The sequence below is a fragment of the Dipodomys spectabilis genome, unplaced genomic scaffold (assembly GCF_019054845.1).
Source record: "Dipodomys spectabilis isolate Male_0828 unplaced genomic scaffold, ASM1905484v1 ptg000030l, whole genome shotgun sequence".
NCBI classification, from domain to species: domain Eukaryota; kingdom Metazoa; phylum Chordata; class Mammalia; order Rodentia; family Heteromyidae; genus Dipodomys; species Dipodomys spectabilis.
Genome location: NW_024870707.1, coordinates 68,747 through 90,689, shown reverse-complemented (window position 1 = coordinate 90,689; position 21,943 = coordinate 68,747). Strand labels below are relative to the sequence as shown.

At 51.8% G+C, this 21,943-nt stretch overlaps 1 protein-coding gene across 1 annotated transcript; it reads left to right on the top strand.

The window, feature by feature from the left end:
- The first annotated feature begins 9,441 nt into the window (after window positions 1–9,441).
- Window positions 9,442–12,380, top strand: Chst1 (carbohydrate sulfotransferase 1). Its single transcript, XM_042676108.1, has 4 exons — window positions 9,442–9,504; window positions 9,957–10,049; window positions 10,930–12,217; window positions 12,255–12,380. The coding sequence occupies exon 3, from the start codon at window positions 10,972–10,974 to the stop codon at window positions 12,202–12,204; it is 1,233 nt and encodes a 410-aa protein (XP_042532042.1). The 5' UTR covers window positions 9,442–9,504; window positions 9,957–10,049; window positions 10,930–10,971; the 3' UTR covers window positions 12,205–12,217; window positions 12,255–12,380.
- Window positions 12,381–21,943: the final 9,563 nt, after the last annotated feature.

Here is a 21,943-nt window from a genome sequence, read left to right as displayed (position 1 = left end):
GTTCCTCTTGTCCATTCATGCCTCCCCCCACTCCATACGGTGGATCTTTCTGTACTTTCCCAACTCCACTCTGCACTGGTGTAGGGTAGGGAGCATTTGAGATTCATAATCTGGTTCAGAGAAGGTCCCGAAGCCCTGAGTCACTGTATGGTTTCCATGGAAACAGACTTGTTCGGAGGACTCGGTGCAGCGAGGCGGTGGTGGTGGTAGGGGGAGAAGGCAAACGTTCAGGAAGATCAGGATCACAAGTGTGGCAGGAGTTGGATCAAGTTCCCTCGGTGGGGACAGTGGGTGGCCAAGGCTGTGACCTCTTCAGAGGAGAGATGGCCTTTTCTCCCGCTGCCTCAGCCTCCCCAGGAGTTGCTCCTCTCATGGACTTTCCGACTGGGTACCGAGGCTCAGGGCCGTCTCTCAATGCCTCGGTTTCTTCTTCTTGTGACATGGGGATCACATAGGCTTATGAAGGTCAAGTGTGTTCATACTCGGAGCACTCCTAGAAGAGAACCACACTGAACGCTGGGTGAGTGTTTGCAGGAACAAACCTTCTACATCCAGGTAGACAGGTGACTTCAGCTTTAGCCCCATCGGGGAGCACTGGTCACTGAGCCCCTTGGGATCAGAGTTGAGGAGGTGCAGTCAGAGATGGTCCTGGAGATGCTGGACAGATCAGCCAGGAGTCAAGGAGTCCTGGCCAGACCACCCTCCTCCCCCAGCAGGGCAGCAACCTCTACTGTCTATTCAGTCGATGGGGTACTGCTTGCAGGTCAGGGAACAGGCTCATGCAACCAGTGCCAGGCCCAGCAGCCTTGGGAGCATGGCCTGGGGAGATTTGGGGTGCCAGTGATTGCTCAGTCTGTCTTCCTCCCCAGTCCTTTCCATGGCCTCCCCTACCCCAGCTCTCCTGTAAGATGGCATCAGCTCCGAGCTCCCTAACCCTCCTGCCCGTTGTCGCTGCCACCTGTCAGGCGGCAAAGCTTCTCTTTGATGGATGGGACCGTGAGATTCTTGGGGTTTGCCGGTTCAGCCGGAACCTGAGCTTAGCTGTGTCCTCTTTCGGTCCCACCCCAGTCCCAGGGATGGCCTGGGAGCCTGGAACTTTCTTCCTCGGTTCTCCAAGAAGCCCTGCTGCTGCCCAGCACACCCCTGCCAGCTCTGTGCCCTGCCAAGGCTCTCCCCTGGTCTCTCTGGACCACTTTGCTTTTCTCATTGGTGCTTACAGCACCTTCCAATTTAATCTCCTCTGCAAACTCCATTAGCGGACTGTTTACTCCTTCTCCCAGGATCATTAATGAAGATGTTAGATAAGGTGTGACCCGCAGCAGGGGCCGGGCAGCTCTGTCCCCACTTACTGCCGCCCCCGCCCCCGCCCCCCCAGACCTGCTCCTCTGGGCTTTTAGGTTCCATGACAACTGCTTGGGGCCAAGTCTGTTTGAATTAATTTTATAAGAATACTCAAGGTGCTGTATCAAATGCTTTGCTAAAAAAAAAAACCAAAAAAGTCAAGATATATTACCCTGCCTGCATTTCCTTCATCTACCCATCTTGTAACTCCATCAAGAAAACCATCAAGTTTGTCAGGCATGATTTGTTCTTTATAAATCCCCACGGTGCTGCGTGGGGGCACAGGGCTCCCCGTGTTTTCTAAATGTTTAGAGGTCTTCTCTTAGGTGTTGGCTTCTTCATGGGAACTGTGGGCTGGGAATGGCTGGGAAGGCGGGCTCCTTCGTAGAGGTGGGGAGGAAGGCTGAGCCTCATCTCTCTCTCTCCAGATGGAGTCTCTGTGGTCCCTGTAGTATGCTGGGGTGGGGGTGGGGGGAGCAGGATGGACCCTGGGGAAACTGGAGGAAGGGGCCTGTGGTGCTGTTCTTTAAGGATCTACAGATTACTCCCCTGCTGCTGGTATTCTGAAGGTAGGTAGTGTCCATGGAGAGATTGTTTGGCCCCAGTCATCACTGCCAAGATTTTTCTGAGCCTGATCTTTCTTTGAGTCCTGGAGCTGGGTATGGCTTCTGCTTCCCGAGTGCTGGGACACCCAGAAGATAAGGATTCCCAGGGCTGCAGGTCCAGAATTGCTACCTGCTGTGATTCTCCAGATCCCAGGTCATTCCATGCAGGGTCTATGGAGCTGAGTGGGTGGATCAGCTGTTGCCAGACATCAGAGGGGAATGGATGAAAGCCTGCAGGGAAAGCGTGGGTCAAGGGAGGACTCACACTCACATGCCCCACTGCTGGAATTCAGTTCTTTACTGTGTCCTCTCTGAGCCCAAGTCACAGCCTTTCTGAGCCCTCACCTGTGAAGTGGACACGCCTGGGTTGGTACCCTAGGTTTGCAGAGGGTCCCTAGGCTTGCATGACAGGTCCTCACCACAGTGCGCAGGGAGACAGCTGCACTGTCTCATTTCAGAAGTCCCCTGGCCGTGTGCCCATGGGTCGCTTGTGGCCCTCCCTTATGCTTATCATCCAGGACAGAGGGCCGGTGCTGCTGTGGTAGTCTGGCATGGGCGTGTCCTTGGGACCAGCTACAGGCTGGTCGTAGTGTCTGGGCAATGTGGAGCAGGAAGCCTTAGCTGGACCTTAAACCCAAACCCTGTGTTCTATTCCAGACTGTTTAGGGCCAGGTGATTGTCAAGAGAGACTAGGGGTCCTCTGGTTGCAGATGACCAGGGCATTTCTGGACTCCTTGGCCACCAGCCTCCAAGCATGTCCCTCTGCTTAGCCTAGCCCCAGAGCCCCATGCGGGGCTGTGTGTTTGGGCAGTTCCCTGCCTGTTGAGGTGGACATGGCTCCCATGGCCATTTGTGATCAGCAGGGAGGGATGAGGCCCTACAAAGTGGTGAGACAGCACAGACCCATCTGTGGGCCAGGGAGTGCCAGCAGGAAGGGCCTCAGCTCCCAACCCCCACCAGGAGACCCTGCTGTCCCCGGCCATCCCTCCCCCCACGCCATCCTCAGAGATGCTCAGCAGGTATTGGATGAGCTGATACCTGGGTTGGCAGTGGGTGTTGAGGTCAAGACTGGCACCAGGGTGGCTGGGGACCTTGGGGGGCCACCTTGGCACTGATGCTCCCTGCTCCTTCCCTTCCTGTGTCCCTAGTACTGGGTGATGCCCCTGCTCTCAGATGGCCTGAGCTTAACCTCTGGGTTTGGGGTCCTCACAGCAGAATTGGAATTCTGGCTTCAATGCAGACTATTCCTGCTGGGATACAGCTACACTTGTCCAGGCCACTCTGTCCTCACGTGGGAGAGGTGGCCATGAGACGAGGAGCCGTGTGTGTGTGTGTGTGTGTGTGTGTGTGTCTGTCTGTCTGTCTTGGGATGTTGGCTCCTGCAGCCTCACCATCCCATGCAATCCATGTGAGACACCAGTGTCCCCGGCCTCCCTGCCTCCACCTCTCATTGCCTGCCATCAGGTAAGCCTTACGTAGTTGATCCAGGGGGCAGGTGGCCCCTCTCCCAGTATCTAGCAGCAGCTGCAGCAGCTGGGAGCCAGTGCCCCTTCCTCCCTCCTCCTGTTGATGTTTTCCCATCCTTGAAGTGGGAAGGATGGCTGAGGCTCCAGGATCCAGGGGGTGGGGCCTCAGTACTATTCCGACTGCCTGTGGCTGTTGGGTTGGGCTGGAGGTGGGGGGTGAGAGGGGGGAGAGACAGGAAACCGGGGCCTTTCCGCCCTGTGCTGGGGCAGCAGAGTCCCACCTACCGCAGGCTGGCCAAGACATGGATTGGCCTTCTGACTCATCCCTCCACAGGAGCCAGCACACTGGGGCCTTGTGTGAGGCCAGGAGGGCAAATGGCTCCTCATTCCTAGGAGGATTTTTCCTGCCCAGCCAGGCAGGGGCAGGACAGCAAGGTATCTGCAGGCGAGCGGGCATGCAGGCCAGGGAGCATCTGGGGAAAGGAGGCCGCAGTAGGCTGTGAGCCTTTCCTGGCCAGGACTGCCTGGGACCCAGGGCTAGTGACTCTGGTGGTTTCTCGGGAATTCACTAGTGATGTTCAAAGGAGATTTGGTTCTATCCCTGAGTCCAGGGATGTGAGGCCCAGGGACTCTACAGGTCTGTGTATGAGGTCCGTACACTTGTTGAGGCTCCAGTGGTGGTGGGTGTGGCTCCAAAGAAGTACTTGTGCTTTCTGTGGCCCCAACCTCAGCTTCTCCAGATCATCCCCTCTTTTAAGACACGCGGCTGGTTACATGTGGGCACACTGACCACATTGAAGTCCGAAGCCCTGTGAAACTTACCTGGGTGTTTTATTAGGAGATCTGGAAGTTGTGGCTCATAGTAGAGACATCTTGTACTGGGTTGTCTTAGAAATAGCCAAATGGCTCTGAAGCAGATGCTTTCCTCTTTATCTTATGAAGCCCATGAATCATGTAGATGAAATAATTCTTTTTTCCCATCGACTGCTGGGAAACTCTGATCCAGATGTGCAGTCTACAAGTTGCTGGGCTCTTATATGCTAATCTTGTTCCTGTGTCTCTCAGATTTTATATTCTTGTTTTCCCCTGGCCTCTTATCACCTCGTTTTCCTTGGGAGAGGAAAAAAAAAAGCTTTCGCTGTTGCTAGTGTGTGTGTGTGTGTGTGTGTGTGTGTGTGTGTGTGTGTGTGTGTGTGTATGTGTGTGTTAGTCTTAACTAAACAAACATCTATGGTGGATTAGGGTTGGCTACTGCTGACCTGGGATTAGGCATTTCCTCCCCTGCAGTCTCCATCCAGCCAACTCCTCCCTCCCTCCCTGTCCAGTCCTCCCCCTCCTCGCTCTGATGCTTGGCACCCCAGGCCAGGGGGCCCCCTCATCCCAGCTCCCAGTCTCACCAGAAAGCTGAAGTTCAGCTTTCCTCTGCTTTCCCTCCCTCCCTTCACCTCCTGTTTGTTTGTTTTTTAGAAAAATACTTTAGAGAGAAAAGGCTAGGACAGGAGTGATTTTTCCAAATGGAGCTTCAGCTCTCAACAGCCTGCAACCCCTACTCTGTCCCTACTGCCCCCCTTCCCCCCCGCCCCCCGCAGGGGGAGCGCAACTCCAGGGGACAGCCCGGTGCTTTGAAAGCAGGGAGGGGAGGATGGCAGCCGAGCGGAGCCTTCACTGCCCCACGCTGGCCTCAGCTGCCTCTCCACTCTTGCACAGGGGTGGCTTCACTGAAGATGCTACACTGAGAGCCCCAGAAGCTGTGTGTAAACTGGCAAGGACTTTCAGTGTTCGATTGTGTGTGCAATATATAAATGTACCCCCTCCTTCTTTCTTTCTTTTTTTTTTAACAAAGCAATGATGGCAGCCACTCACCTCCTGCTCTCTGGCTCTAGCTTCATGCCCCTGTCACCCTCGTCTGCCTGTCCACACCGGCCTATCTCCAGCCAGCTAAAGGACCACCCCAAGGCAGGTCAAGGAGGAAAGGGGGCCAGGCCTGTAGGGAAGAGAGGAGGGGCCATGCCTGGGCTCCAGGAGGCCCAGGACACTTCTGGATATTGTGTGTGTGTGTGTGTGTGTGTGTGTGTGTGTGTAATTGTGAGCATAAGGAATAGTCTTTTGGGGGAAGAGGGATTGTGTTTCTAAGGGGTGGGGCATGGAGAGGAGGAGGAACCACGTGGGGCTCCTTGGGGAGCAGTCACAGATCAGGCTGAGGGAGACAGAGATACCGATTTCTTTAGAAACTGACTGTTAATGTAGGGTTCCCCATTTTCGGTGACGGTAGTGGGTGGCCGAGGCCTTCATCACTGGTTCTATGGAAAGAGCTAGAAATGGGAGGTTGGCAGCTGAGCCCAAGGTCAGATCACTGGGTCCGTTGGGGACAGGCCGAGGCTGGGACGCTTCTTGCTGGTGATTCAGTGCAGCGCTCTCTCCCCTGCCCCCGGAGGAGGCCAGGCTGCCTGTTGCTGCTCTCCTCTTGATGTGGGGCTGAGGAGGTCCCCGGGGCTGCACAGAGCAGAGGCCATAGCCCAGGTTGGCATGCCATTGTCACACCACACTGCCACCTGCAACATCAGTCCCTACCTTTCTACCCTACTTCAGGTTGCAGCCACCAAGCCAGGAATTTAAACGCAGCAGAGGTGCAGGGCTAGGAAGCTCACTATAGTATATGGCCACCAGAGGGCAGCAGGAAAACCACTGCAGTGGCCTAGCACAGAAAGGAAAACACCTAAGGGAGAGGGGCCTGGGCAGAAGGAAGGGAGAGAGACAGGGCACCGGTCTGGCTCACTGTCAGATCTCACCTTGTGGGCTGAGTTCTGAGATGCTTCTCCAAGACAAGCAAAGCTGTCACCAGTGATGATAACATCAACGGATTGCTTGCTTATCCTGTGCCAGGCCCTGCATTAGCTAACTAGTTGTCAAACAGCCTGGTTTTAATGAAACCCATTTTTTTTTCAAATGTGAAAACAGAGGCCTAAATTAAGAAAATCTAGTTGAAGTCCCTTAGCTTATACATGGTTGAGCTGCTGGGATCGACAAAGCTGGTGCCAGAACCCATGACCGAACCATGAGATTGTTGGTATCCTTCTAGTTGTTGGCTATTGACCTAGTTCTTACCAGCTCAACTAGGGGTGTACTCCTTCTTTGGATGGGGAAACAACCTCAAAGATAGCAGGTCCGTCACCCAGGTGTGCATACCTGCTGAGAGATAGAGCCCTGGATTCTGAATTCGAGTTTTCCAATGTAGCACTTATACCCTGAGGACTACCGGAAGTCTGAGCCTTCTCCTGGGAGTTCACCAGTTCCCCCACCTTCCAACAGAAAAGACACATTTGGGGCTTCTGTGACCACGCTTTGATCTACCAAGGTAGCAGGAGGCCAGGGAAGAGGTTGCTGGAAACCCAGAAAAGGGCCTGGGCTCCACAGCCTGACCTAGAGGGTCAGTCTGACCACAGCATTAAAGAGTCTTATTCAATGGCCAAGTCTCCGCTGGGAACCACAGGACCTGGGAAGTCCCGGGGGCCGCTGGTTTCCAGGGCAGATGCCTTGAGCATAACAAAGACACTTGGCCAGCCCCAGACCTAGCTCTGCCAGGCTGGCAGAACAGCAGGGGCACTTCCAGGAGATCCTGACTTCCCCTCCACCTTCCCTTCCCTGTGCCCTGGCTTTGCCCTCCCTGGGAGGCAGATGGCAGCCTGTGGCTCGGCCTTCATCCTCCTCTCCAAGGTGCCTGAGCTGTGCCCTGCGAAGTGGAGCCTGGCTGTTGTAAAGGGGCTGAGGTTACCGATCAGAGCAGCAGCTTGTATCCTAGCCTTCTGCTTCTCTAGGTTGGGCAAAATAGGGAAATTAGGGGTGTCCTCCTGGACAAGGTGTTTTTTGTTGTTGTTGTTGTTGTTGGTTGTGGATCTGGACTCTGGGCCTGGGGACTGTCTCTCAGCTCTTCAGCTTAAAGCTCTACCACTTGAGCCACAGCACCACTTCTGACTTTTTCTGCTTGTGTGGTGCTGAAGCATTGAACCCAGGGCCTCATGCATGCAAGGCAAGCGCTCTACCACTGAGCTACCTTCCCAGCCCAAAGTAGTCTTTTGTGAAGACAATCCAGGGTGTGTTCTGTCTTTAGAACTGGAACCCTACAGTTCGGGGAAGAGTCTAAGGGTTCATTTTCTGTCTTGGGGGTGGGGGAGCAAGGGGCTGAAATACCAATGGAATCAGATTGTACATCCAGCAGATAAATGATCTGGGGCTTCACAGCCTGTGGTGAGGGTGGGGTGAGAGCATGTCTGGCCTTCCCTGGTTTTCTTTTCTCTGCAGTGTGTGGGCCTGGGCCTGACATCTTGGATAGCTGACAGGTCTCTGTGGGTAAAGATGTCAGAACACAATTGTTACTGACCCTGCTATTGCAGGCATTTGCTGCTTGTTTTGCTTCTGGATGGGCTCCGGTGTTTATTCCTGGTCACATGGGTACGGCAGGCCTGTGCTTGGTAGGGGGGGCAGGAATCAAGCAGAGAGGAATCAAGCCCCACCTTAGGGGAGCAGCCTCCTCTGCTGCCGTGGGCTAAGTCAGGGTGGGCTGGGGTGGACTACACATCGAGACTGCCCCCTTCTCTATTTGTACCACTTGGTAACCCGGTACCAGTTCCTGTAGATGGCCAAGTTTCCGATCATAGACAGGACCCATTGCTATCTCTGCCCAGGCTCTGTGCCCTCTGCAAGGTGGCAAAGGCTGCCCTTGGCACATTCAGCTGTTGGTAGAGAGACCAGAGCCTTGGCCTGGATCTGACCCAGACAGACTCTAGTCTCTGCCGGTTCTTATTTGTTTATACGTATTTGTTTAGTTTCTGGGCCTTAATTTCTCTATCCAAACAATAGGACTGAAGACCTTGGTGCTAGACGCTGAGGGAGCTGATCCAGGCAGCTGTACAGGTTTGGGGAGTGAGGATGCACTCAGCTGGCTCCCAAAGGGGTCATAGCAAACCATAAGTCATGGGAAGGATATTTGCAAAGTACCTAAGTTTACCCTTCATGAACTAATGAAGGCTCAGACCACATAGCATGGGGACAGAACAGACTCGGAGTCTCAAACAGGCTCAGCTCCCGCCCTTTGATGTTCCATGCTCTCCCATGGATTCACTAGTGGGCTGTGGGGCCATGCATTACATGCATGTTTAAAGGTTAAGGAACAGAAAGCCTTGGAGAAAGAAAATGCGCTCCAGTTGGGGGTGAAAGCAGGTGGTAAAAGCCAGGTGGTGGTGGCTCATGTCTGTAATCCTGACTATTCAAGAGGCTGAGACCTAGAGGATATCCATCCAGGTCTGGGAAGGTGGCTCAGTGATCGCGTGCTTGCCTTGCATGCATGAGGCTCTGGGTTTGATTCCTCAGCACCACATAGGCAGAAAAAGCTGAAAGTGGTGCTGTGGCTCAAGTGGTAGAGTGCTAGCCTTGAGCTGAAGAGCTGAGGAGCAGCGCCAGGCCCAGAGTTCAGGCCCCAGGACTGACCCACCCCCCCAAAAAAAATGTTGGAGGATATCCATCCAAAGCTAGTTGGGGCAGAAAAGATCTTGAGACTCCATTACCAACTAACCAGCAAAAGCTAGGCTTGGAAACATGGCTCAAGTGGTAGAGTGCCAGTTGTGAACAAGAAAGCTGAGCACCGTGGGAGGCTGAGTTCAAAATCTTGGTACACACACACACACACACACACACACACGCACACGCACACGCACAAACACACAGAGCACATACACACACACGCACATATACACAGAGCAGGTGGTAAGCTCAGGCAGGTCCTCTTACCATGCCATATAGATTTTGAGGAAAGAGATCAGCTAACAGAGATGAAATGCTCAATAAATATTAGTGTTAGGTAGTAGGGTTTGAATTCAGAGCCCTGGGCTTACTAGGCAGGTGGTTTACCACCAGAACCATACACCCCAGCCATCCTGGTCTTCTCAGACTTGGCAAAGCGTTTCAGGGTCAGGAATGCCTCCAGTTCATTTCTTGATCTGATTTTAGGTAGCTGCTGTCTTCTCTTCGGTGTGGTTGGAAGAAGCCCTCTGGCTAGCTGTCTTTTCAAAGTCTCCCTTTGGACCTGGAAATCTAGAGTGAGTCCTCCCACCCTCACCATCCCCAAGTCACTGAACAAGTTGAATTCTAAAAAGCCTGGCTTGTTTTGTTGATTTCAAATGCAATACTGATCTGGGCTTTCATGATGGGTCAACTGTGCATGCAGGCCAGCCAGCTCCTGCCCGCCGGGCCCAGGTGTGAGCAGCAGGACTGTGGTTTGTTGGGAGGTGAGGGAGGTGGAGAAGAGGGATATAGTCTAGAGTTTAGGAGGCCAGGTTCAGAGACAGACATGGCACTGAGTTGGTTGGCATCCTGAGTTATTGATAAATCTGGGGGGAAGCAGAGGAGGTAAGATCCTCATTGCCTTAACACGGGGGGGGGGGCAGAATGTAGGCAGCAGAGTGCAGAGAGAAGGCTTAGAGAGGGGGGACACAGAACCCAAACCTGCCCTCATAGCCCTGCCTGTGTCTCTGTGGCCTGCTGACCCCAGGGCTGCTGCACAGGCTTGCAGTGCTGGATGGCTGCCTGCTAGACCAAGGGAGCTGGCAGCGGAGACTCCCCGGCGTGGAGCGGCCCCTCTTTGGTAAGTGTTGAACCTCCTGGCATTCAGCAATGAGAACCACCCTGGTGCTTTCTCAGATCCTGGCAGCTGAGCTCCTCCATGTGGGGGACACCTGCAGGATGCTCAGGCTGCCTTCTTGCCCTGGAGTCCTGATCCGAACTTCCCTGTCCTGCTCTAGGAAAAGTCTCTTCCTGTCTTCCTTTCTGTGGATAGATGGGCTATAGGGCCAAGAACAGGAGGACTGGCAAGGAGGAGTGAGGTCTCAATTCCCTGGACTAAGAGATCTTTTCAGGCCAGGTCACTATGCTGGAGGGAAGCATCTGACTCCCCCCTCCCCACAGGGACTAACCCTACTTGTGGGGAGGGTTGCTCCTCGTGGCCCAGGGACCCCACCCTTGCTCTAAGACCCAGTAGGAGCCCAGCAGCCCACTTCCGGAAATGTCACCCTCTGTCACACATTGGAGGGTGCTTGGCACAAATGGCCTACCATCTCTGGTCTAGCTGGCATGGGGTGCAGAGGTACATGCTGCCTGGGGACTTGGGATCACAAAGGACCAGGTGGGTCCTCTTCTTCCCTCGGGCTGGGCAGAGGACAGAGAAGATGTCCACCTGGGGAAGTAGGTAGCAGGTGGTAGCCAAAGGGAAGGTTGAGTTGAGGGAGTGTCAGCAAGAGTGCAAGGGATCAGTTTGTTCAAATGCTTGAAGCTTCCAAGAGTCCTGCAGGGAACGGCAGTCAGCCCAGCGGAGAAGCTGCCTAGTCAGGCCTTCAGGGGTGCGTGTGGGGTTTCTGAGCAGGAGTGGGGAGACAGCTGTTTTCCTGGGTCTTTCTCAGATCCTTGGCTGGTAAGAGACCCCACCCACCCTGACCCCTTTCCTCCCCACCGCCCCCTCCTGCCCACAGACCTCAAGATCTGGAGTGGCAGCCCCATGAAGGTGCCCAGCCATGCAATGTTCCTGGAAGGCCGTCCTCCTCCTCGCCTTGGCCTCCATTGCCATCCAGTACACGGCCATCCGCACCTTCACGGCCAAGTCTTTCCACACCTGCCCGGGGCTGGCCGAGGCCGGGGTGACCGAGCGGCTATGCGAGGAGGGCCCTACCTTCTATAACCTGTCCCGCAAGACCCACGTCCTCATCCTGGCCACCACCCGCAGTGGCTCTTCCTTCGTGGGCCAGCTCTTCAACCAGCACCTGGACGTCTTCTACCTGTTCGAGCCCCTCTACCACGTCCAGAACACCCTCATCCCGCGCTTCACCCAGGGCAAGAGCCCCGCGGACCGGCGGGTCATGCTGGGGGCCAGCCGCGACCTCCTGAGGAGCCTCTACGACTGTGACCTCCACTTCTTGGAGAATTACATCAAGCCCCCTCCCGTCAATCACACCACCGACCGGGTCTTCCGCCGCGGGGCCAGCCGCGTCCTGTGCTCACGCCCGGTGTGCGACCCCCCGGGCTCCCCGGACCAGGTCCTGGAGGAAGGCGACTGTGTGCGCAAGTGCGGCCTGCTGAACTTGACGGTGGCCGCCGAGGCCTGCCGGGAGCGCAGCCACGTGGCCATCAAGACGGTGCGCGTGCCCGAGGTGAACGACCTGCGCGCGCTGGTGGAGGACCCGCGCTTGAACCTCAAGGTCATCCAGCTGGTCCGGGACCCGCGGGGCATCCTGGCTTCCCGGAGCGAGACCTTCCGCGACACCTACCGGCTGTGGCGACTGTGGTACGGCACGGGGCGCAAACCCTACAACCTGGACGCGTCGCAGCTGACCACGGTGTGCGAGGACTTCTCCAACTCCGTGTCCACCGGCCTCATGCGCCCGGCCTGGCTCAAGGGCAAGTACATGCTGGTGCGCTACGAGGACCTGGCCAGGAACCCCATGAAGAAGACCGAGGAGATCTACGGCTTCCTGGGCATCCCCTTGGACAGCCACGTGGCCCGCTGGATCCAGAACAACACGCGGGGCGACCCCGCCTTGGGCAAGCACAAATACGGCACCGTGCGCAACTCGGCGGCCACCGCGGAGAAGTGGCGCTTCCGCCTCTCCTACGACATCGTGGCCTTCGCCCAGAACGCCTGCCGGCAGGTGCTGGCCCAGCTCGGGTACAGGATGGCCGCCTCGGAGGAGGAGCTCAAGAACCCCGCCGTCAGCCTAGTGGAGGAGCGGGACTTCCGCCCCTTCTTGTGACCCGGGTGCGGGGCGGGGGCGGGGGGGCACCGGGAGGGGGTGCGCGTGGGGGGCGCGCGGCGCCGGGTTGGATCACGGACCATTTTTAACTGTTGCCTTATTATCCCCGCTCCCCGGCCCCCTCTGTACCCCACTCCCACTCCACCCATCCTGCCTTTTGTGTCTCTTCCCCACCCCTGCCCTGGGGAGGGGGGAGTCCTTCTCCCCTTTTTCCCCCTCCTCCTTTTCTCCCCCCTTTTTTGTCTCTGAAATTTGCACTATGTCTCTGGAGGGCCCCTGCGAAGTAGGGGTACGGCCCCACCCCGCCCCGTTCAGACGCAAGGGTGTGGGGGGGCTCGGTGTGGACCATGTTTACAAGCTCCCCCCTGCCCACGTTCACAGGGGCACGAGGGGAGAGGCACCCCAACACAACGTGAGCTCTTTTTGTGTGGATGAGTGGTTCGGGGGTGTTTTGTAGTTTTGCGAGCAAAGGACCACCTCTTCTCTAGTTTCCGAAAGGGGTCTATCCTTCCCTGCCCTCCTCCCCCCCACCCCCCACCCCCTTCTGGCTTCCTGTCCCTGACTTCCCACTTTCTCCCCCGGAGCAGAGCAGCTGCCCCTCCTGCCCACCCTTGCCTGTCGGTGAGCAGGTTTTTACTGTGAGGTGAACGTGGACTTACGTTGACTTTTATTTTATTTTATTTTTATTATTATTATTATTGGTTTTTGCCAGTCTGTGATGATGCTGTTTGTTTGTCTGAGTCTTGTGGCTGCCCTGGAGCCAGTGGTGACTGCTGAATCTTTTTAAGTTTCTGATTGATCTTGGGAGTCCATCTGTAATATTTCTTTGTGCCAAAAAAAGAAAAAAAGAAAAAGAAAAAAAAAGTGGATCAGTTTGCTAAAATGAACATTGCAATGCTTTATCTGTGTTTTCTGTAAATAAAAGTGTGCAATAATGTCTGAGTGTGACAGTGGAGATGATCTCAATGAGCCAGAGTGGCCCAGGGCTGGGCAAGAGGAGGAAGGAGGTAACCATGAATAAGTTCCATCAATTCACACTGATTTTTTTTTTTTTTTGCAGGGGGGTGGGGGGGGGGAGTTCAGGAATGTCAGCTGAGACCATTTACCTGGTAGTCAGGGTGATCTAAGTGTTTACCAAGTGGCAGGGAGCATGCATGGTAATAGAAAGAAAGGCTTGAGGACTTCCTGAGCCAATTGGTTCCTTCCTCAGGTGGGTGCTCTGGAGCAGGGTAGGGGGGGGGGGGGGGAAGAGGAGAACAATAGGGAAGGGTGTGGCTCAAGTCAGAGGATTATCATCAACAATTCCAATCTCTGTCTCTCTCTGTCTCTTCTCTTTCTGTACCAGGGTTTGAACTCCTATCATTTGAGCTCTGCCTCCAGCCTTTTTCTTTTTGTTGTTTTTTTTTTGGACAGGCTCTTGACATTTTGGCCTAGACTACTCTGGATTACAATCTTTCTATGTACACTTGCCACATAGCTGGGATTACAGGCACACATCACCATGCCAGGTTTTTTGTTTTTTGTTTTAATTGATTGAGATAACATTTCCTGAACATTTTGCTTAGCCTTGAACTTGAATCCTCCAGATCTCTGCCTCTGGAGGTTTGTAGGTCTGAGCCACTCTGCCTGATGTATGTTGGTATTTTAACAAATGGGACGATTTTTCCTGGTTTCCTGGGCAGGTGAAGTATCTGTTGTGTTGACTGCTCTCCCAGCCTTTGGCAAGACTATCAGGTTCATCCGAACAGCTTCAACAGCTCCTTTTCCAAGAAAAACAGCTGGTCACTGAGGTATTGGAGATCACAGCTTTGTTGGCTGGAATAACGGAGTGCCTGGTCATGGCAGCTTGGGGGACCTGCTCAGTCCTCAGAAAGGCTTTCTGAGGACATAGCCTCCTGGGATCTCTTATATGAGCCAAGAGGACGTTGATTTGGCTGAGGGAAGAGATGCCTTAGCTAATAGGAGCTTAATTAAGGTAGGCCATTTCCTTTTTGTATTTGCAATTGTGGTAAAATATGCATAACATGGCACTGTAGCCATTTTAAATGTACAGTTAATGAAATACATTCCTAATATTGTACGACCATCACCACTTCTCATCTTGATAGCTCTTTGAAAGTCTGTGCCCTTGAAACAGTACCTCTCCATTCCCCACTCCTCCATATTGGTTTTACAGCTCCTTGGGTACCCTGGGGTCAGTTTTTGCAGCCACAGCTCTCAATTCGTTCATGTCTCCCTGTACCACATTGGCAGTAGCATTCTCCCACACTGTACTCCACGTTTAGCCGTGGGTCTTACCTTGTGACTGGAGCAAATGTGAATCAAGCTGCCTCTTGATGCTTCTGACTGCTATAGGTGAGAAACCCAAGGCGGCCTGCTGGAAAACAAAAGCCCACAAGCCTAGGCACCAATGAGCCTTACCCAATGTCAACCACAACTTAGCCTAGGTGGTTGGAGGCACCTGACTCAGCCCACAGAGATTCCTGACCCTCAAATTAAAACATGGTGGTTATTTTAAGCTACTGAGATTTGGAGTGACTTGTTACGCAGCAAAAGCTAACTGATACATGGGCCATTTTTCCATCCTGCAGTGGGGTCTGTTCATAGACTCTTGCTTCATGCCTGAGTTGTTCCTATTCCTCTCTTGGCCTAGTTAGTGTCTCTTCATTCTTTGGATCTCAATAATCAAAACTTCTTTGATTTTACCAGGTTATTTCCATCAGGGATCCTTATTGAGCTGGTTATCTAGCTTATAAGTCTGGATTATAGGCTCGTATAGTACCATGTACATCTCCTTTACTGAGTTTATCACAGTTGTAATCACCCCGTTTACAACAGGACCTGCCACACAATAGCTGTCCAATAAACACTGGTTGGCTGGCTACACAAATGAATAACATAAATCAGGTGTTCCTGCCTGATAAAAGACTTGCTTGTCTCTGGGGCCTTCATGCGGCACAGGTACAGCCTCTAATGGGGTCTGAACGAGACCCAAGGCAGCTAAAGCCCTCACAGGCTCATTCCGGTACATTAGAGGAGGCCAAGCTGAATTTTGTCCCAAGAATCCACATCTTTCCCTCGGCAGTGCCTCTGAACACCAATTGTCACTGTCACCACCTGCCCTGTCACTTGTTATCATTTCCAAGACTGACAGTCACTCGGAGAATGGTCAACGGACACGTGTACTTAATCGACCATTTACAAAGCTTCCTCCTCTGCCTGTTAGTTACCCAGCTGTTTCCTGTAGACCAAGGCCCCTTTTTCTAGGCAGGAAACAGATCACACACCATGGAGGCAGGAATGGTCTCACCCCCCCCCCCTGTTGTGTGTCCTGCCAGATGGCTGGGGTTCTCAGGCCTGTAGGAGTAACTCCCGGTCCTGGGCCCTGTCCCCAGATTCAGGGCAGTTCTCACCTTCAGGTCCAGGGCTGCCTGCATCCTGGCTTTCATCTGTATCACGTACTTCCTGTTTGTACGGTCAAGGCAAACTTTTGCCTCTTTCATTGTCAACCACAAATACATTGGCTTCCCAGCCCTATTCCCTCTGATGCTGGGGTGCTTTCCCGTTTCCTACCATGCCATTAAGTACTGTTGAGGGACAAACTTACCTTCTGGTTGGTCTCCCGGGCAGGAAATGGGTTGCCAGAGGGGATTCTCCCCGTGGGATGTCTTTCCTGGTGGGAACTGCTCCAATTCCAGATGTGAGAGAAACACTTTCTTGGCTCTCAGGGAAAAGCCTACGAGCCTCAGTTTCCCCAGGGCTAGAGGACAGGTTTGGATCCAGTCCTCGTGGACACATGGGTAAGGTCAGGGCCCACCCACCATGGAGTGTGTAGCGGAAGCCATTGGCAGCATGGTCACAGCAGCAGGCTGTGTGTGTGTGTGTGGGGGGGGGGGGGTTGGGAAATTCACTCCCATGTCAGCGGTCTGGCTGTCTGCCACCCATGACACGCACAGGACAATCCCAGGGCTCTGAGAACACTGACACTGCCGGCCCTGGACGTGTCCTCATGGTGCTTTCTGCATTTTGCTGTTGTGACCTGCTGGCAGCTTGTGGTTGAGTCAGGACCTGCTCATCCTGTGCATGTCTGAGCTTGGGCAGGTCACTCAGCCTCGGTGAGCCTCCCTCACCCGCCTCAGACGCTGCTGAGAAGACTGCAAAGGAAGGGCGATGCTTTTTAAAATTCAATTTAATTTTTAATTTTTGGCAGGACTGAAGTTTGAACTCAGGTCCTACCTGAGTTTTACCCCAGCTTTTTTTTAACTTTAGTTATTATTGTTATTATTATTTTTAGATAGGCTCTCAGATGAAGATCTTCTCCCCTACATGTTCTGTGGCTTTTTTTTTTTTTTTGGGTCCAGTCATGGGGCCTGAACTCTGGGCCTGGGCGCTGTCCCTCAGCTCTTCAGCTCAAGGCTAGCGCTCTACCACTTGAGCCACAGCGCCACTTCCGGCTTTTTTCTTTTTGCTTATGTGGTGCTGAGGAATCGAACCCAGGGCCTTGAGCATGCAAGGCAAGCGCTCTGCCACTGAGCCACCTTCCCAGCCTGTTCTGTGGCTTTTAAGATGGGGTCTTGATAACTATTTGCTTAGACTAGCCTGAAACCACAATATTCTGCATCCAAAGCCATCAGCATTATGGCTTGAAGCCTTGTTCCTGCAAGGTAATGTATTTAAGTGCACAGAATGGTGCCTGGCACACAGTGAAGACTCAGCCAATGCTAACCACCACCATCATTCTTATCACTATCACCATTATCAAGATCACCATCATCCTCATCAACATCACTACCACGATCACTATCACCATTACCATTTTCATCACGACCACCACCATCATCTCTGTCATCCATCATCCCCATCATCCTCCTCCTCCTCCTCCTCCTCCTCCTCCTCCTCCTCCTCATCATCATCACCATGACTCTACCCACAGTGCATAATAGTCACCTGGAATATAAGCTGGTCCATGAACACACACCCATTTTGTTCTTGGATTCTAATCGGAACTGCTGTCACTGCAGAGTTACACTTGAACTGAATAATGTAGCAAACATAGAACCCCTCTTTAGCGCAGACCTGGAACTGAGGGCTGGGGGAAGAGAAGTGGGGTCAGCCCACAGAATAATTGCTAAGCACGGAGACAGCCTGGCTCATCCACAGCTCTCTGAAGGCTCCAGGCACCCTTGGATGAATAACCCTAAGGGTAGACACTAGCCAAATAAAACTGCCACTCATGGCCATATGCCTGAGACAGTCCAACCTCCTGGACAAATGACTTCCTCTGCCCCTAAGTGGCCTGCTGTGCTGCTGCAGCTAGGTCAAAGGATGTAGGATGTAAGCTTCCTGCCCCTTGTGTTTGTGCTGCTTTTCTATTCATAAAGACCATTTTTAATGTGGTGCCCTGAACATTGTTCTCCTCTCTAAGGCCCAGGGGAGTCCCCTGTCTAAGGTGGCCAATGAGGGAAGATATAGCATTTCCTTAAGCTTGGCTTTCCCACATTCTTGCTCTGGGGCAGCCAAGAGCAAGCTGACCCCACCCAGCTACTGGGACTTCCTCCTCACACTCTAGCAGTCCAGAGGGATGCTGCTCTGCCTGCATTGCTTCCTGCTTTCTTCCTTCCTTGGTTACCCCCAGCCTTCAGTCACCCTGGCCAAGTTGGCTTTGGGAAGCTGGGTGTGGCTTCAAAAACAAGCTTTGCCAGGGGTGGGGTGGGGGTGGGGGTTGCAGGAAGCATTTACAACTATCCAGAAAGAGTGGAAAATCAGTGATTTAGATGATAAGAGATTCCAGTGAGACTTTGTTCCTCTGTATCTTGCTGGACAAATCAGTAATCTCCCCAGTGTCTCATTGTTCTAGTTCTAGCCTCGGAGAATAAGGGAAAAGAACGCGGTTACTGTGGTAATTGGACGTAATGGGCGACCTAGGAGCCTCCAGTTGGATTAAGCCTGTTGACCAAATAGCTCTCCTGAAACAATCTATTCATCACTAAGAAAGTATGTTAGGTCACCTCACACTATGATTGTGGACTTAGCTGTTTCCCCATATAGTTCTGTCATGTTTTTGCTTTGTAAGTTTGAGACCCTATTTTTAGGTGCAAGTAAGTCTGAAGTTGTTAAGTAAACAACCTTTTATCATTATGAAGCATTCCTATTTACTATATGCTATAGTTTGAATGCTCCAAGTCCCATGGGTTGGAGGCTTGATCTGTAGGGATACTGCTAGTGGGAAGATAGTGGAAGGGATAGGGAAGGCCTAGTGGGAGGGAGGCCTTTAAGTCATTGGTGGCGTGCTCTAGAAGGAGAGTCCAGTCTCTTCCTCTCTCTCTAGCTATAAGGTGAAGCGTTTTCCTCCACCACGTACTTTTTCACTTTCAGGAAATCAAATTCCACTGTGATATGCCATCACGGACTCAGAACAATGGGCCAACCCACCCTGGACTTCGAGGTTGTGAGCCCAAATGAACATTGTTTTGCTTTCTAAGTTGCCTAGCTCAGATATTTATCATAGTGATAGAAAACTGATAAACACAATGATAAACTGATAAAACTGATAAACACACTTTTCTCTCACAGTCTATTTTGTTTAAGGCCAATACTGACTGAAAGAGGTGGATCCCACACATCCGTCCCAGGGGACCACGCATAGGCAGGCAGACACAGGAGAAAGATGATTATAAGGTTTATTAGAGGAGCACGTGGGCCTCCATCCCCATCCAGGTAGCCGGAGGGGGCTGAGGATAGGAAGTGAGGTAGATGGGAGTTCAGGTGGGTCTGGGCGGAGAGAGGGAGGGGCCAGCTGTATGGCGGGAACTCCAGGAATGGGAGGGGACCCAAGTGTGGGTGGAGCTGAGAACCAAAGGTGAGCATAACAGTAACACTGCCAACACCAGGCTTTTTGGATTAGAATTTGTGTGATTTGTGATTGCATTTTTAGAGTCATCATGTGAGATTTTGTAATCCCCCTCCCCCACTTTTGTGGTACTAAGTTTTGAACTCAGGGTCTCATGCTTATGAGGCAGGTACTCTGACACTTCAGCCACTCTGTCAACCCCCTTTTGCACTGGTTATTTTTGAGACAGGGTCTCACTTTACACCGGGGCTGCTCCGGACTGTGCTCCTTATATTTGCATTTCCATCTGTGGCTGGGATGACAGGTATGCATCACTGTACCCAAGCCATTGTGCATCCCCTAGAGTTTGGGATGATAGATGTATGCCATTGTTCAGGCCCCTTTATTGAGATGGAATCCAATGAACATTTTTCTTTTTCTTATTTGTTTTTTTTTGGGGGGGAAGGGGTGGAGGGTGGGGTCAAGGGTGGCCTTCAACCTTGATCCTCTGGTCTCCACTTCCCAAGTAACTAGGATTACAGGCTTGAGCTACCTGTGCCCCATTTGTCTTGTGATTTCTCATGTATCCATATTTATGGATGGCCACTGCTCACTTTGTGATTTCTATTTATCTCACCCGTTCTGTGCCTCCCACCCTAGTCTCTTTTTTGACTCAGCATATCTTGTTATGATAGCATTTGTATCTCCACTAATTAAAAAAATGATGAATCTGTTTCTGGCTCATCAGGGGAAACCTTAGGAATTACAAATTCCTTTCTCAGTGTATCTGCACCTAAAGTTAATCAATAACTTTTCCCTTCCTTTGAAAAACACACTTAATACCTTAATGCAAGTTAATTCTGTTCACCTTCGCCTACATTTCTATGTTGTGGTGGTGGTGCATTTTAAAAACAAATGCACGATTTATTTGGCTTAAAGACTACAAGTTTGTGTGTGTGTGTGTGTGTGTGTGTATATGTGTGTGTTGCTGAGGTTTGAACTTGGGGCCTTATGCTTGCTAGGTAAATGCTCGATGCCACTTGAACCATGACACCAGCCTATTATTCATACTTATTTTAAAATAATCCATTTAATTAGAGCAGCATCCACACACAATTTGATTCACTCATTTAAAGTATACTGTCTGATAGATTCTGACCAATGCGTATTTACAGAAATGATCCCAGAAGGAAGACTCTGAATGTCTCTTTCAATCCCCAAATTCTTTCTTATCTCTTTGTAGATGGCATGCTACCCCCACCCACAGTCCCTGGCAACCGTGGACTGCTTTCCACCACTGCAGTTTGGCTTTTTCAGGATTTGGTATAAATGCCATTCTACAATCTGTAGCTTCTCCGGCCGGCTTCTCTCCCTGAGAAGGCTCTCAAGGCCATGATGTGGAAACTACTAAGAGGCTCTTTCTTTCCCTTCTTCAGCACTCTTCATTCCTTTGTGTGGACCCAAATTTCCACATATTGTCACTTTCCTTCTGCCTAAAGAACTCTATTTTACATCTTCAAAGTGTGGGATGGCTGATGATTAATCCCCTCCCTCCCCATGCTGCCCTTTGTCAAAAAGTCTTTACTTGTGAAAGGTATTTTCAGCATGATTTTCATTCAGTTGCTTCAAAGGTTTTTTTTTTTTTTATTTTTTTTATTTATTTTTTTTTGGTCCAGTCGTGGGGCCTGAACTCTGGGCCTGGGCACTGTCCCTCAGCTCTTCAGCTCAAGGCTAGTGCTCTACCACTTAATTGTCTTCTGACTTGCGTTGTTTTGGATGAGAAGTCTGCCATGCTTCTCTTTCCTCTGCTCTATAATCGGTCCTGTCACACTCGGCTCTGTATCACGAGTTCTTTCCCCCAGGGATTTTGATTATGATGTATTTTGTTAGGGTTTCCTTATCTTTATCCTGCTTGGGATTTGTGGAGATGTTAGTATCTGTGGGTTCATCATGTTCATCAAATTGGGAAAGTTTCAGCCATGTTTTCTTTATTTCCTGTCTCTCCTCTAAAGTCCCACCTGAGACTCTACTGGCACTCACCTTGAGGTTTTTCTACTTATCTTGGCATTATTCTAGTGATCTGTTACCAGGGTCCAGCTGGTGACAGCTAATCTCCCTATAGGGTGGCCTAGAGGCACAATTGGAAGCCTGTCTCCACATGACTGTCACCCAAGGCAGAAAGCTACTCCTCAATCTGTGGGCTTTTGGGATAAGCCATTTTCACATGGGAGATATATTTCTTTTCTGCTTTCTGGCTGATTTGTTTGAGACTGTAGGCTGCAAATTTTCTCCCACAGTGATGGAGAACTGTCTTTGGAGACTCTATACTGAGAGCCAAACCTGTGAAACCTAAACTAGGGTGCATGGACCAGCAGCAGCCATATCACTGGAAACTTGTGAGAAATGTAGCAGGGGGCTCCTCTCTCCCTCCACTCCCTTTTATAACCAGACATAGTAGCACATGCCTGTAATCTCAAGATTTGGGAGGCTGAGGCAGCAGAATCTTGAGTTCAAGGCTACTCAGGGTTGTATAGTGAGACCATGTTTGAAAAAGCCAAAATCCAAACTGAAAACAAAAAACAATCCACCAAAAAATTTTGTGTGTATGTGGGGTAAACTCGGGACCTTATACTTGATAGGTAGGCACTTAACCATTTGAGCCACACCTCTATCCCAAAGTCTTCATTTTGTAAATTTAACTAACTAAATTAATTAAGTTTTGGTCTAGCTCTGGAGTTTGAAACTTGGGATCTGGGTGCTGCCCCTGAGTTTTTCTTTTTTGCTCATGGCTAACACTCTACTGCTTGAGCCACAGCCACACTTATGGCTTTTTGGTGATGAATTGGAGATAAGCGTCACATGGATTTTCCTGCCCAGGCTGGCTTTGAACAGTGATCTTCAGATCTTAGC